At 35.8% G+C, this 16,608-nt stretch overlaps 1 protein-coding gene across 1 annotated transcript; it reads right to left on the bottom strand.

The window, feature by feature from the left end:
• Nucleotides 1-875: 875 nt before the first annotated feature.
• LOC116163751 (membrane-associated protein Hem-like) lies at nucleotides 876-2,561 on the bottom strand. Its single transcript, XM_031477851.1, has 3 exons — nucleotides 2,215-2,561; nucleotides 1,058-2,165; nucleotides 876-1,007 (listed from the first exon to the last, which is right to left on the bottom strand). Exons 2-3 carry the CDS (start codon nucleotides 2,147-2,149, stop codon nucleotides 999-1,001), a joined length of 1,101 nt encoding a protein of 366 aa, XP_031333711.1. The 5' UTR covers nucleotides 2,150-2,165; nucleotides 2,215-2,561; the 3' UTR covers nucleotides 876-998.
• Nucleotides 2,562-16,608: the final 14,047 nt, after the last annotated feature.

The raw sequence follows: 16,608 nt of genomic DNA, 5'->3' as shown, positions 1-16,608 counted from the left end.
TATAATTTATTTTATTTTATCTTTTATTTTTATTTTTTAGGACCCTACATAACTTCACCAGACACTAATCGTTACTTGATTTGAATCCGTGCGATTAGTTAACCAGGCTAGACCTGAGTTCTCACAAGAAACAGGGTGATTCCTATAGTACCTGCCACCGTTTGGGAGCGTATAGGGGGTGCCTAGGGGAAGTCTTTTCATATAGGACACTTGGGGTCGGAAATCCAAAATAAGGGCGCCAGAACCAAATTTATCTTCTGGAATTTCACGCCTGTATGTAGGCAACCCAACCGACCGACGTTTCGCGCGGAGCGATGCAGAGCGAGTTAGCGACATGGGAGGGAAGGAGGGAAAACGACAGTCAAAAGCAATAACGTTTACAAGTGTTCAACGTGGCCACCGTTGTTCTCAATGCACTTCCTACATCTAGCCAACCACTCCCCCTCGAACTCGCGTGAAGACTCCTATGTCCTGGCGAACAGCCTCTCCGGCCATGACGACGCGCGCAATTAAGTCCTCTTCGGATTCGACGGGAGTCTCGTAGACGTGCGCTTCCATCACACCCCACAAGTAAAAATCTAATGGGGTGATGTCGGGCGAGCGGGCAGGCCACTCCACGCACCTCCACGGCCGATCCATCTGTCCGGATAGGTTTGGTCCAAGTGTTCCTCACCTGCCGCCCGTAGTGAGCAGGGCACCCATCGTGCTGGAACCAGTGGTCCCAGTACAAGTTCACTGGAACATCCATTAAAAGTTCTGGTAGCACCTCGCGCAGGAAAAAATCAGGTAATTATGGGCATTTAGAACGCGGAGGGAGGATGTAAGGCCCAGTAGGTTGTCCCCCAGGATGCCAGCCCAAACGTTTAAAGAAACTTGTCCTGGTATCCTCGCGTAAACGTTTCATGAGGATTGTGCTCCGCCCAGTAGTGGCTGTTACGAGGATTGAAGGTCCCCTCTCTTGAGAATTTTTTCCTTTACCTTTCTGCTGGGGTGGATTATCATTGTGTCTTAAAAGCCAATAAATTTCGTCCCTGGCTAAACACAGCCCTATAAATACCATAAGCGCTTTCGGTCCCAAAAGCCCAGGCTGATCAGTCAACACCCACCCAATTTCCTTCAAGCCGGTCCTTAGAAATTTACGCCGCTCTCGGTGGCGATATCCCACCTTCTGTACTGCTTGATTGTAACAATCTTTAACCTCCGAAATACGTTTCCCATAACCTTTGATAGTTTCAAAGAAAGTTTGAATGTAAGAATGAATGTAGACAACTTCATCACGAAACAATGGAACTACCCACGAAGAATCTAAAGCACTCACCCACATTTTATTAAAATATTCATGCTGCAATCCTTGGTGGCAAAGCATAAATCCAAACACAACCCAACGTTCCATTAACTCCAAAGAGAGGTATTCACATGATATTCGTTCTGAAGTCACAGGTTTCGGTAGCTGACCAGGATTCCCCACCAAACTCAGTTTTAACTCACTTCTCCACTGATCCGCAGATACATTTCTAACTGGAAATATAGGAAGAAGTGAGTGTAAAGCACCTTGCAATAATTTAGAATGGGTGACAAACTCTTCAGACAGCTTCTTAATCGGCATGTCATAATCAATTATCATACTTCCCAACCGTGGAAAACTAGAATCATGTTGCGAATGTACCATTTCGTGAGCAGCATTAAACAAACCTAATACCGCCTTACGATCATCAACTCTCGATAACAAAATCATAAGAGACACATAAGTTACAACCAAATCTAAATAATTCTTCGTCAGTTCAAAATTTACAGATATATCTAAATGCACTTGCCACGCATTGAGGCATGTTAAGAACTCGCAAACACAGTTCTTAAAATCAAGTAAATCCACAAATGTGTAATAATACAAAGATAAAGACTTTATAATCTCATTTCTAATTGGTTGAAGGGGTTGCAAGCTTTTTACGTCGATATTTGGAAATCTGCGAACTATGTTCTTAATTGAGGATTCTAGTGTCTTGTCAGATAGAAATCTTGGCTTTGACTTTGCATCTCCGCAGGCCTTTTTTATGTTGTAAATTCGAGTCAGCATTCCCACTCCTCGATCATTTAGAATGATTAGCTTTTCAGCCAGTTTTCGTTCATTTTGTGTCATCTGCCGACTCATTGTAACAGACTATAATCTGGGAAATAAGCAAAATAGTAATTTTCAAAAACTAATAGGATACTTACTAAAATCCTAGAACATTACACATTCCAATTCAGGGTTTAAGTTCGTTAGTATTAATTAACGCTTTATTACTGTGGATTTATCTCATCATATGAGTAACAGGAAGAAGGTTTTCATGATGGTTTTTGTATCAGATTGTGTAGACTACACCTTTCCCTTGTTAACCGAAATGACAGTAGTAGTAAATTAAACGGTACCGTACATTGAGGTTAGAATGTGTAAAGTGACCGTGGATAACATACCGATTATGCAGTGGTGTAGCATTAATCATTCCGTCGTTAAAATGTCAAAAGATTTCGGATCCACCTAATTGTATCCACAGAGTTGTATATAAGTAAATAGAGAGGCAGTACATACGACCTGCGCGTGAAAAAATAACTCCAACTACAGTGGCCGACTTTTAATGGCGGAGCCGTTGGGACTCATGCGCAGTGCGTAAAAGGGAATCAGCACGATTTTTGGGTGCATTCAGTTACAATCACAAAACAAAACAGCAATAACTTTTCAGATGCTTCAGATTCATTTGTAAATAAACAGACGCTTTGGAGCAATAATTGAAGCATGCCCATTACATTATACTCTTTACCGCCATTTCAATGTTTAGTAGGCGACGATCTGTACATAAATAAAGGTTATTTTAAAATGCTCCTAGAAAAGTGCAAGAAAAGATCAAATATATGGGTGGAAGGAAAACTCTTCGCAAGCAATTGTTGAAACTTGGTTTTCGATACAAGAAGTGTCGGGACAAACGTACGTTGGTAATGGAAAGAAGTGACATTGTAGTATGGCATCTCATTATTTAAGAAGATTAAAAGAAAATGAACAACCTGAATGTGACAAGAAACCCGTTATATACTTGCACGAAACCTATATTCACCCATCGTACGGAGTGAGTAAATGCTAACAATCAGATAGTTTTATAATAGGGCTGGTCAGAGGTACATCGTAGTATGCTGGTAGTCGTTCTGGTTTTGTAGAGGATGTCGCACAGTAAATCGGGGGATTATTACGGTGATATGAATCATACCAACTTTATGCAGTGGTTAGAGAAGCAGCTTATACCAAATTTACCAGCGAACTCACGCACCTTATCAGTGTTCAAATAAATAAGCCACCAACAATGAATAATCGTAAGGAAGTGATACGTTCTTGGTTAGAAGCAAATAACATTCCTACGAGAAATGAATTTATTGACAATGCACAATTTATTGTGAACACCGGCAGTTCCGATGATGATTAGTGGTCAAGTGACGATAATGAATGAAAAAAGTTAAAGGTTGTGTGTTAATTTAGTCAATGTGAGTGTTATTAATTTCAATGTGATTGTTTCAATTACTGTCCATATTTACACAGCAGAAGTGCATCAGAATTGTAAATTGTGTTGAACATGAACATCTAACAATCTTACATGTGTTTACGTTTTGTTGAAATAAAATTATTAATTTTACTGTTTCCCTTTGAAGTAATGCAACTCATATCGCGTGGCTCACTTATTTATATTTAGTAGAGTCAAATTTTGCATGAGAATGTACAGTCTAAATTTCCAACGTCCTCGGACACACCCTGTCAGGGACCTTCTGAGCGTGGTGCCACTATACATACATACCCTCTGCCGATGCTTCATTTTTGAGATATTTGAGTTATTGGCATTTGAAGTTTGTCGACTTTGTGGCTACCCGTATTCAAACTGTGTTTTTGGCATTGCACACCTGAAATTTTGTCCCGCACCAAAATAAAATTTCCTTATTTTATTCTTTCATTGCTTATTTTTATACCTACGCACTGAGTGCATAAATAGATCTTTAAACTCGATCGCACGACAAATATACGATTTCCTTTATACCAGAATCTCAAAAAATCTTTTCTCGATTCTGATGTTGTAAGCCCCTTACCAGCTTTGTATTGTAGTCTACTGTATTAAAACTTCTTAACGATTGTAATGTTTCTTATTTATTCAAGACACAGTGTTAAACAACATCATTCGCCACACATTGAATTTCTTTTCAAATTTGTTGCAATCAGAAACCATATTATTCTCAAGCCGAACCTGCTTTAAGGATCATTTAATTTGAAGCCGGTTCTGTTGTCGATTACTGCGCACACTCACCAACGGTCTGCGCAAGGTTCAATTGGAGTCAATTTTTCGCTACAAGACTGTCTCTCTATTTACTTATATACAACTCTGTGATTGTATCTCATTTATTTCAATGTAGTTTCTTGAAAGTGTAATATTTACATTACATACATACTACATTTGAATATATACATAGTTTTGTTTGTGCAACCTAAAGAACGCAGAAAAACTTGAATACTGTTACAATAATTTGAGAAATTCACAGCTCATTTGGCAAAATTCTTTGGCGTATGAAAAATAATGCATTGTCTATATCTATTCGCGAAAATTACCAACCAATAGATGGCGTTGAGACATGCAAAAAATTTGAAATAGGAGTGAACAACAAAAACTTTTACTACGGTTCCTATACGTTCGCGTGATTGTTTACTTTTACATTTTCGTTCCATTTGCTTATTTCATTGTGTTCAACCCTTAGAGGAAACAGTCTTTATCAAGACTATTGTTAAACGCACGTATTGGAGTATAAGTAAGTATCAAAATTGAAATATAATATAATAGTACATTATATATCAAGGTAGAGAAGTCCTATTATTGCCTGAGCACCAAGATTACATCTCGAGGCGCTTGCGCCGAGGGGTGTAAGGTGCGAAGGCAATAATAGACTTCTCTACCGTGGTATATACACTATTTTTTTCACTACTAGCACTTGAAATCCTCTAAATTAACATATTATATTGATAAGAGAGTTAACGGTTGGACAGAATTGTTTGTTTCTTAATTTAACATGTCAATCAAGTACGTGGAAGTACAAGTCAAACAGGCCGTATTTTGTTCTGTCATTGAGATTTTTCAAAGAGTAATTTCGTTCGAATTTTTCAAAATGTGATAATTTTAGGTATGTAATTTCTCTGGAAATTGCGAATGGTGGCAATTATTCGTTTTAGAGAACTTGTCTAAACGTTCATTGAGCGAAATTTCGGGTTGTGTTTTCTAAAAGTGACAGCGTGACAGTTCTCATTATTGACTACTAGTTAATAATAAAAAATTATTAACCACTTTGAACAAATGCCGAGAAAGCCTACTTTACAAGTGGAAAAAAGGTTAATAATCATGTCATCAGACGCTAGTAGTGAAAAAAATTATTTATTTTTCAACAGGTAGGCGTTTGTGTACCATCATTTTTCAGTAGCATTTGAAGTGCTTCAAATTCCATTGTTTTGCAGTGGTTTAGAGACACATTTTATTTGATTCGATTGGTAAATACTCAGGTCAAGAAAAAACAAGTTATAGTAATATACCTTTTAGTAGACATGGTGCGAATTGAAGTAACGATAGGTGATATTCTGGAGTATGTGGGCGACCGAATACGACCTTTGAAAGAAGGGGAGGCAGTTTTTAAAGCAGGCCATATAATTTTGTGTGGATTACTAAATGTTATTAAAAGTTTATGTTTGCAAACTTCGTCTCTGACACAACCTCCTCACGAGATGCATATCAAGTTGGACAGCACAAAGTGGCAATGTGCGTGTAGCTGCAAAGCTGGATTGTCAGGGTATATTTGCAAACATATTATAGCAACCCTGATTTATGTTAATCGGTAAGCATTTAGTTACTTGCACAAATCATCGCCATTGTAAAACTAAGCAGTGATATCATAACAATATGTCGAAGCACAGTAGATTATTATAGTGGATAGATAATTAAGGTCATAAGTGCTGTTTAACGTCACAATGAAGGATAAGGTAATTTCAGTGAAAGTGGAATTTCATTGTTGCTTACCACATTTGTCTTTTCAGAAATGAAGACTTAGAGGTGTAATAAGTTGTACAGAACTACAACAAAAATGGGGCCAAGAAAAAAAAGAAGTTCAAGAAACATTTTGCATTTTAAAAACTAATTTGAAGCCTAACTAAATGTGAATAATAATTAATAATAAAAAGTCAAACAGGGTCAAGTTATAGCACAAACCCAAACAGATTCAAATTATTTAAATTTTGATAAATATATAAGGCACGGGAAATAACACTTCTCACAAAATGTATGCAACAAATCGATGGTGTTTATAAACAAATACATGAATAAATTATTTTTTCTATTTCGGTGTCACAATGATGATTTTGTACAACTGTTTTCCGCCGAAAACAGTTGCACAAAGCTTAGAGTAGGAAAGAGGCACAAAGACAGTGATTATAGTCGTTTTTTTTGGTAACTCATCTCTGAAGTTGGCAGTTACTAGTTAGTACAAGTAGGTACTTCGTTGGGTACTTCCATGTTTGAACTTCAAAATGTCAGTCTTACTACGCTGCCAACCTAAAACTTAACGGCATAAAAAGTGTTCCCAACATAAAACATGTTAGTTCTAGTGTTCCCTATAGTTTCTGATAATGATTTTTTTAATTAAATTGAAGCACCGAAATAGAAAAAATAGTATGAAAAACGCGTGTTACAATGCTTTATTGTAATACTCCTATCTTGCGGACACTCGTGGCTACGCTTCGCGTCGCCACTCGTGCCACAAGATAGTCGTATTACAATAGGTCGCATTGTAACACTTGTCTTTCAATATACTATAGTAAACTGGGTACGTATTCCACAAAAATAAACACGGTATTAAATGGGAATATTTTTGTTGTTCACTTTAAAAGCGCTTACAAAAAATTATAATAGATGTCGCCCACTTCGTGATTTTCGCGAATAACAAGTGGTTGAAAGGGGTGAATCTAAAAATATATGATGTCAACAAAAAATATTAATTGGGTGCCTATACTGCCTATGCTTAAGTTTCCACGTCAGTTTGATCTGCTTCCCACTATAATTCACACAATTTAAAAAGATTGACGGCAATTGTTTTACCAGCTACATCGATAGGTAATGGATCGGCATATACCCGTCAAAAAATTAATTTATTCATATCATAGTGTATCCAGATTTCAGTGAGTTTATTGAGAAGTTTCGAGGTTATTTCACTCCAATCACGCCTTTTATATTAAAAGTTTGATATACTTAATATCCATTTTTGGTAAGTGTTGATAGACTAAACACGTGGTATACATAGTTATACAGAAACACTAAAGGGAGTAAATTTCTATTTTCAGTTGTGTTTTAGTTTTTTCAAGATGCTACTTATTAGACGTGTCAACATGGTACCAACTTAGGTTGCAGAATTCATAATCCTACAAGTTAAACATATACCGGGTGGTGCCTAGCGCGACGCAGCATAGGTAATTTCTTTATAGTCAATTATTAGCTCCCCTAATTGTTTTAGAGCAAAAGTCTAAATAAGTTTTTTTAGAGAAAAAAATACTGAATCTGTCCATGCTATTACTCATAATTTTCCGTTTTTCAAAACCGTAGAAATCGACAAAATAAAAAGGTTCATTTTACAATAAATCAAATATGCCTTGGAATTACCTAAAAAACAGCGATCACGTTTCATTATTTGCCTTTGACGTATATATTAAATTTATACTTTAGTTAAAGAAGTGCAAGTGCAATAACGTTCAAAATGTCCGTCAAAACCATCAGGAAAACGACAATACATTCAACGTTTTGGCTGCAGTAGCGGAAAATCCGAATATAAGTTTAGGAGGAACAAATCTGCTTCAAATCAGTTTTTTTTCTTCGATTATGTAGGTACTCTGATTCTATCTGATAAACAAATAGTAGAAATCTGATGTAGAAGCAGCATACATTCTCTAAAAAATCATTACCCAATTGCCGCTTTTTCTTGCATCGGATAGTTGTAACAGAATTAAATATGAAAATCGTTCGACGTCAAACAACGCATGGCCTAATAAGAGTATGGTCTGCACAGAGTTGTATATAAGCACAGATTTAAAGTATATTTAAATCTGTGATATAAGTAAATAGAGAGACAGTCTTGTAGCGAAAAAGTGACTCCAATTGAACCTTGCGCAGGCCGTTGGTGAGTGTGCGCAGTAATCGACAACAGAACCGGCTTCAAATTAAATGATCCTTAAAGCAGGTTCGGCTTGAGAATAATATAATGGTTTCTCATTGCAACAAAAATTGAAAAGAAATTCAATGTGTGGTGAATGATGTTGTTCACACTGTGTCTTGAATAAATAAGAAACATTACAATCGTTAAGAACTTTTAATACAGTAGACTACAATACAAAGCTGGTAAGGGGCTTACAACATCAGAATCGAGAAAAGATTTTTTGAGATTCTGGTATAAAGGAAATCGTAATTTGTCGTACGATCGAGTTTAAAGATCTATTTATGCACTCAGTGAGTATAAAAATAAGCAATGAAAGAATAAAATAAGTTGAAATTTTATTTTGGTGCGGGATAAAATTTCAGATGTGCAATGCCGAAAACACAGTTTGAATACGGGTAGCCACAAAGTCGACAAACTGCAAATGCCAATAACTCAAATATCTCAAAAATGGAGCATCGGCAGAGGGTATGTACAGTGGCACCACGCTCAGAAGGTCCCTGACAGGGCGTGTCCGAGGACGTTGGAAATTTAGACTGTACATTCTCATGCAAAATTTGACTCTACTAAATATAAATAAGTGGGCCACGCGATATGAGTTGCATTACTTCAAGGGGAAACAGTAAAATTAATAATTTTATTTCTACAAAACGTAAACACATTTAAGATTGTTAGATGTTTATGTTCAACACAATTTACAATTCTGATGCACTTCTGCTGTGTAAATATGGACAGTTATTGAAACAATCACATTGAAATTAATAACACTCACATTGACTAAATTAACACACAACCTTTAACTTTTTTCATTCATTATCGTCACTTGACCACTAATCTTCATCGGAACTGCCGGTGTTCACAATAAATTGTACATTGTCAATAAATTCATTTCTCGTAGGAATGTTATTTGCTTCTAACCGAGAACGTATCACTTCCTTACGATTATTCATTGTTGGTGGCTTATTTATTTGTGTTGTATTTATATCAGGGTAGGCATCTGTCATAAGAGATTTTAAAAAATGTAATATTTATTATAAAATGTGTTCTAAGTATTTCTTGTAATTTTTTGTAACAAAATACAACATGGCGCAGTCGAGGCAGTTAGTTTATTAAACTGAGCAAAGTTTTCAAGAAGTATAGGTTCCGAAACATCAAATAAGTGTATTGTTGAACGGCTGAACCTAATTATAAGAAGAAAAGCCGAAATGGAATTCAAACCTCCAGCTAATTTGTCACTACAGGGAAATTTAAGTGAAAACTGGCGTAAATTTAGACAAAATTTTGAAATTTACCTGAAAGCTTCCGATAAGTCAACAAAGGACGATGAAACAAAAATAGCCATTCAATTAAATATAATTGGTGAAGATGCTGTGGAAGTATACAACACCTTTACATTGTCCGAAACTGACATGGTGTCATTTCCAGCAGTATTAAAAGCTTTCGATGACCATTGTAGTCCCAAGAAAAATATCGTGTTTGAGCGTTTTAAATTTTTTAGTAGAGTGCAGCAAGAAGGAGAAGGGTTTGATCAGTTCTTAACTGATATCAAGAAATTATCCAAGTCCTGCGAATTTGGATTATTAAGTGATGAGATGGTCCGAGACAGAATTGTTTTAGGGATTTATGACAAGGTCATGCAGGAAAGATTGTTACGGGTAGAGGATCTTGATTTGGCAAAGGCTGTGAATTTATGTCGAGCTGCAGAAATTTCAAAATCTCAAGCTAGAAATTTGCAAGGGGCTTCAGTCGAAGTTGAGGTCATTAAGAAAAAGTCAGCAAACCGAAATTATAAGTCTGTTTCCAAAACGAGTAGTGAAAGGTTTGAATGTAGAAGATGTCAGACTGTTCATGGCGTTCGTGAATGTCCTGCCTTTGGGAGAAGCTGCAATAAATGTGGACAGTTAAATCATTTTGCAGTTTCCTGTCAAGTAAAAAATGTGAAGGTGCTACAAGAACAGGATGAGCAATCTGACGAGTTGGAGTTCACCATTAACAGCATTGGGGTAAGAAATCAGAACAAAAAGGTTTTGTCAATTAAGTCATGGTTTCAAAATGTAAACGTTGGTGATCATCATGTGCCTATTAAATTTATTAAACTAGACACTGGTGCAGATGTGAATGTCCTGTCGCGTAAAATGTTAAGTGAAGTAGGTGTTCCAGAGTCTCAGTTACAAAATACAAACATAATTTTGGAGGCATTTGGTGGTACTGTCTTAAAATCTCTTGGCATTGTTCCACTAAAAGTTCAGTGTAACAACGTTGAATTTACTGATAACTTCATAATTGTAGACAAAATTGTTTCTCCGTTATTAGGACTTGAGTCTTGTACTAAGTTAGATCTTATTGCACGCAAAGTAGATGCCTTGGGTAAGTTTATGACTAAGGATGAATTTATTAAGAATAATCTAGAATTATTTCAAGATCTGGGTAAGTTTAAGGATAAATGTGAAATCCAAATAAATAATGAAGCCATACCGGTCATTAACCCTCCTAGGGGTATTTGCTATTCGTGACAAATTAAAGGAAACCTTGATATCCTTAGAAAATAGAAAAATTATTTCAAAAGTTGATAAACCATCTGGTTGGGTTAATAATATCGTAATTGTTGAAAAGAAGGATGGCTCCTTAAGACTTTGTTTGGATCCTCGTGATTTAAATTTAGAAATTAAAAGACCCGCATATGTCCTTATTCCAACTCTTCAAGATATAATTGGAAACCTTAAAGGTAAAAAGTTTTTTACAGTGCTCGATTTAAAGGAAGGTTTTTGGCATGTAGAACTTACTGAAAAGTCTAGTGATCTTTGTACATTTGCTACGCACTTTGGTTGTTACAAATTTAATCGTTTGCCTTTTGGGCTTAATATGGCTCCAGAATATTTTCAAGCCATTAATGAAAGAATCTTTGGAAACTTGAAGGGTGTTCAAGTGTACATTGATGATCTCTTGATAGCTGCCGATTCCTCCGAGGAACATGATCAAATTTTAAATTCCGTGATCATAAGAGCTACTGCAAATGGAGTTAAATTTAATCCTAGCAAGGTTCAATTTAAGCAACCCTCAGTTAATTATTTTGGTCATATCTTTTCGGAGGATGGAATGTCAGTTGATCCAAACAGAATAGCAGCAATTAAAGGATTAAAAGATCCCACAAATGTAAAAGAACTGCAAAGTATTTTAGGAATGATAAATTATTTGCGACAGTTTATACCGAACTTAGCCGATATAACTTCTCCATTGCGTGAATTATTAAAACAAAAAGTTGAATTTAAATGGTTAACTGCACACTCGGTTGTGATACATAAAATTAAAAACATAATTTCTAATGCTCCAGTGTTAGCTAACTTTGATGCATTTAAAAAAATCACCATACAAGCCGATGCATCCAAAGATGGTCTGGGGCGCTGTCTTCTTCAGGATGACAAACCTATTTCATTTGCTTCTCGTAGTTTGAGTTCTAGTGAGAAAAATTATTCCCAAATAGAGAAGGAGCTTCTCGCTATTGTTTTTGCAGTAAACAAGTTTCATATCTTCATTTATGGTCGCGAAATAAAGGTAAATACTGATCACTAACCTTTGGTAACTCTAATGAATAAAAAAATTGGAGATATCGCCTCATCGCGTTTGCAAAGAATGAGAATAAAATTACTTAAATATAAAATAGTGTTAAATTTCTTGCCAGGAAAATATATGTTTATTGCCGACTTGCTTTCACGATTTTACCTAAATTTTCCAGAGAGCGAAGGTGATGATCAATGGATTTCTGAAACTGTTCATACTTTAAGCAAAAATTTAAATATTTCAGATGCTAAAAGGTTGCAATTTATACAGGCTACTGCCAATGATCCAGTTTTGTCAAAGGTAATGTTCTATATTATAAATGGCTGGCCTAAAAGTAATGAACTAATGGACGGTTCAATTAAATACTTATAAGTTTCAAGCAGAATTATCTGTCGAAGATGGCTTGTTATTTATAAACCACCGGTTAATAGGCCCGGATAAACTAAGATTCTATATTTTACGGCTTCTTCATGAACCTCATTTTGGTACTGTTAAGACCAAACAACGTGCTAGACAAATTGTATTTTGGCCAGGCATGTCAAGCAACATACAGAATATGATATCTAATTGTTATGTTTGTGAACGTTACCAAAATGCTAAACAAAGGGATTTATTGATTCCACATGAGATACCAAATATACCATTTTATAAAATAGCTTGTGATATAATGGATTATGCAGGTAATAGCTATCTTATTGTACAAGATTATTTCTCGAAATGGCTCGAGATCATTCTATTAAAAAACAAAACCTCACCAGAAATTATTAAACACCTCAAAATATTGTTCGCGACGTTTGGTATTCCCAACAGAGTAATTTGTGACAATATGCCTTTTTCTTCCGTTGAATGTAAGAACTTTTCCAAAGAGTGGAATTTCCAGTTTTGCACAAGTTCTCCTAAATATCCACGCAGTAACGGTCAAGTAGAACGTGCAGTTCAAACTGCTAAACAAATGTTCAAGAAATGTTCTCACGACAATATTGATATCCACCTCGCATTATTGGAGTTTAGAAATACTCCCGTTTCGGGTATTGGTATATCGCCAAGTCAAATGCTCATGAACAGACTAACCAGAACCAAGCTTCCTATTCACACACAATTACTAAAACCCGTAATTCCTAAAGATGCACATAAAAAACTTTTAGCCAAACAGGAATATTTTAAACGAAATCACGATAAAAGTGCAAAAAATTTTAACCAAAATTTGAAAACAGGTGATAATGTTCTTATAAAAGACCAGTTTTGGGAAAAATCATTCCACTCCTAGATCTTTTAATGTAATTAATAATAAGAACAATGTTGTTAGAAGAAACTTTAGCCAACTAAAACCAACTAATACAAAATTTGAAATTAACAACTCATCAAACTGCTCAAATGATCATGATCAAACTCAAAATATGGATCGTTCTTCTGATAACACCGCTGATAATAACTTAGAAACTATTAACAATCAAACCACCTGTGAAATTGATCCTTCAAATGACCCAATTCCTGATTCTAATATTAAACAAAACAACAGTGGTCGGATTGTTAAATTACCGAATAAGTTTAAAGATTATTTTATGTAATCTCATAATAATGTTTTGTTTTAAGTTTGTTTTGATTTGTTTGTTTTAGAAAAAAAAAAAAAAGGAAGATGTTGTATTTATATCAGGGTAGGCATCTGTCATAAGAGATTTCAAAATGTAATATTTATTATAAAATGTGTTCTAAGTATTTCTTGTAATTTTTTGTAACAAAATACAACAAACACTGACGAGGTGCGTGAGTTTGCTGGTAAATTTTGTATAAGCTGCTTCTCTAACCAGTGCATGAAGTTGGTATGATTCATATCATCGTAATAATCCCCCGATTTACTGTGCGACATCCTCTACAAAACCAGAACGACTACCAGCATACTACGATGTACCTCTGACCAGCCCTATTATAAACTTCCGATACTTCATCTGATTGTTAGCATTTAATCACTCCGTACGTTGCGTGAATATAGGTTTCGTCCAAGTATATAACGGGTTTCTTGTCACATTCAGGTTGTTCATTTTGTTTTAATCTTCTTAAATAACGAGATGCCATACTACAATGTCACTTTTTTCCATTACCAACTTACGTTTGTCCCGACACTTCTTGTATCGAAAACCAAGTTTCAACAATTGCTTGCGAAGAGTTTTCCTTCCACCCATATATTTGATCTTTTCTTGCACTTTTCTAGGAGCATTTTAAAATAACCTTTATTTATGTACAGATCGTCGCCTATTAAACATTGAAATGGCGGTAAAGAGTATAATGTAATGGGCATGCTTAAATTATTATGTACTCCAAAGCGTCTGTTTATTTACAAATGAAGCTGAAGCATCTGAAAAGTTATTGCTGTTTTGTTTTGTGATTATGTAACTGAATGCACCCAAAAATCGTGCTGATTCCCTTTCATGCACTGCGCATGAGTCCCAACGGCTCCGCCATTAAAAGTCGGCCACTGTAGTTGGAGTTATTTTTCCACGCGCAGGTCGTATGTACTGCCTCTCTATTTACTTATATACAACTCTGTGATTTTTTCAAAAGAATTATAAGGTCGCAAAAATCTCGCGAAAAGGATTTGAATTTATATAAATTCGATTTAACTAATCCGTGCAAAAAATAGAATACATGTTACGTGCGTGAACAGGATTTGCTTGATTCGCGCGAGATGCGTCGCGCACTCGCGCCGCCAAACTTCGCGCTCATCTGCAAAATAACTGTTCCCGCACTAATAATGTAAATAACTATTCAAACTAAATTTAATTTTCACCAATTGTCATTTGGTCTAATGTCATTAGTCTAGGAGGCTTGTATGCGACAAGTGCGCGGATCGAACCCGGGCGGCGCCTTTTTTTTAATTTACAGTAATTAATAAATGCAAACATCAAGTTTGTTTTCTGAGCATGCATGGTTTGAACGTTACCATGGACATGACGTAAACAAATCGAAATTTTTTTCGTTTGAGTGAATTTATAATATTAGTTGATGTGCAATATTAATATAAAATGGATATCGACGGTGATTTTGATGAAGATTTATTTTGTGGAACACCACCTGAAGTTTTGGAAGCGGTCAATGAAGCTACTCTAAATCTGTTGCCAACTAAATCGAGGGAAAAGTGTGAAAATGCTTATCAACCTTTTATGGAATATAGATCAAGTAAAGGGAGTTATTCGTTTTCGGAAAATGTGGTTCTTGGGTTTTTCTTGATTTGTCTAAAAAATGAAACCATCAACACTCTGGGCAAATTACTTCATGTTGAAGGCCACTCTTATGTTAAAGCAAAATGTAGACATCATATAACAAACTGCGAGCATATTTGAAAAAGCAATCCGTGGGTTACAAAGCAGTCGAAAGTCTTCACCAACGAACAAATCCGAGAATTTATGATGAACGCTTCAGATGATACTTACCTCATGACTAAAGTAAGATTTTAATTAAAAGGCCTGAAGATTATAACTTAATTTTTTTAGGTTGTGGTAAATATGCAACCGTTCGACCATCCAATTTTGAGTGCAATAGGTTTTTCTTCAAATACCTACCATAATGGTAAAGGATTTAAGCAAGTAGCGGGGGTGTATAAATTTGCGTCTCTACTTGCACTATCTCCAAAATAAATACGGAGTCGAATTGTTCAATTAATTACGAAGTAGGGTCGACATTGACTGGAATATCAAATTTGATTGGAAACTGCAATAATGGGGTTTTCCGCGTTTTTTCAAAAACCTTGAAAATGAACTCCAAGCACATTAAAAAAATTAGTGGTACTCATTTTTTTGTCAAGAGAAATCGTTGTGATTAGCAAACACGATTTTAAAATGAACGGCGTTTGAAAAGTTTCGAATGACCGCCACGTTGCTGTGACGTCACTACGCGCGTTGGCGCTCAGCCGTAGCATTGCTTACAATCGATTCAGAGAAAGAAAACGTCGTTTTGACGGAAAAAAGCGTCGAATAATTATTGCATTTGTACCTGAGTGTGATAGCAGAAGTCATCGCGAACCTAATAAATTGTATATAAACGTCCCAACAGGAAATATACGAAAAAAGTTCGACGTGATACCGCGAGTTTGACATCCCATTTGTATTGTGAAGACGATTCTAATTAATTAAAGTGCATAATGTCGATTTACTTTCAGTCAGTTATCGACGAAAATCCATCGATATATAATATTGTAATTGTAATTCAGAATATGATTTACTTCGAACTCTGTTCTGGGCATATCTGTGCCCTTACAGCGCACACATTTTTCTCTATTTTCACTTCCACATATCCAACACCCTAATTTTCTCGTTGAAATCCGTAAGGTGCATACTGTATTAGGTACCTACACTATACCTTGCACTATACACACATAACTTGATGTTATACTTCCTATGAACCATAACAGATTTGCTTCTGGGCTTTGACTCCACTCAAACGAGTGGCATGGAAAAAACTCGAGTGAAAAAAGGCGGCGACCATTAACACTTCAACCTTTGGCAGACTATCTAACTGCCCCTTTACGAACCAGTCAGAACTCAGTTTATGGCAGATTGCCATAATAAGTCGAATCGAACTCCTATCAGTGTCATGCACTAATATAACTGCCGATCGGCAACCCGCGTAGTGACGTATGCGACGCTCGGCCAATATCGGCATGTCGTCGGTTGCATGACAAAATTTGAAAGTTTTACGATATTATATGTTGTTTATTGACATGCTGCAATTAGGAAAAACATGTGTATGAGATGTTTAATTACAGGTTATAAACTTTACAGTAAGACATAAAAAAGTTACAATATTTTT

Source organism: Photinus pyralis, unplaced genomic scaffold (genome assembly GCF_008802855.1).
Source record: "Photinus pyralis isolate 1611_PpyrPB1 unplaced genomic scaffold, Ppyr1.3 Ppyr1.4_LG2, whole genome shotgun sequence".
In the NCBI taxonomy this organism is placed as follows: Eukaryota; Metazoa; Arthropoda; class Insecta; order Coleoptera; family Lampyridae; genus Photinus; species Photinus pyralis.
Note: the sequence above shows the minus strand (reverse complement) of the source record. Positions and strands in the feature narration are given on the sequence as shown.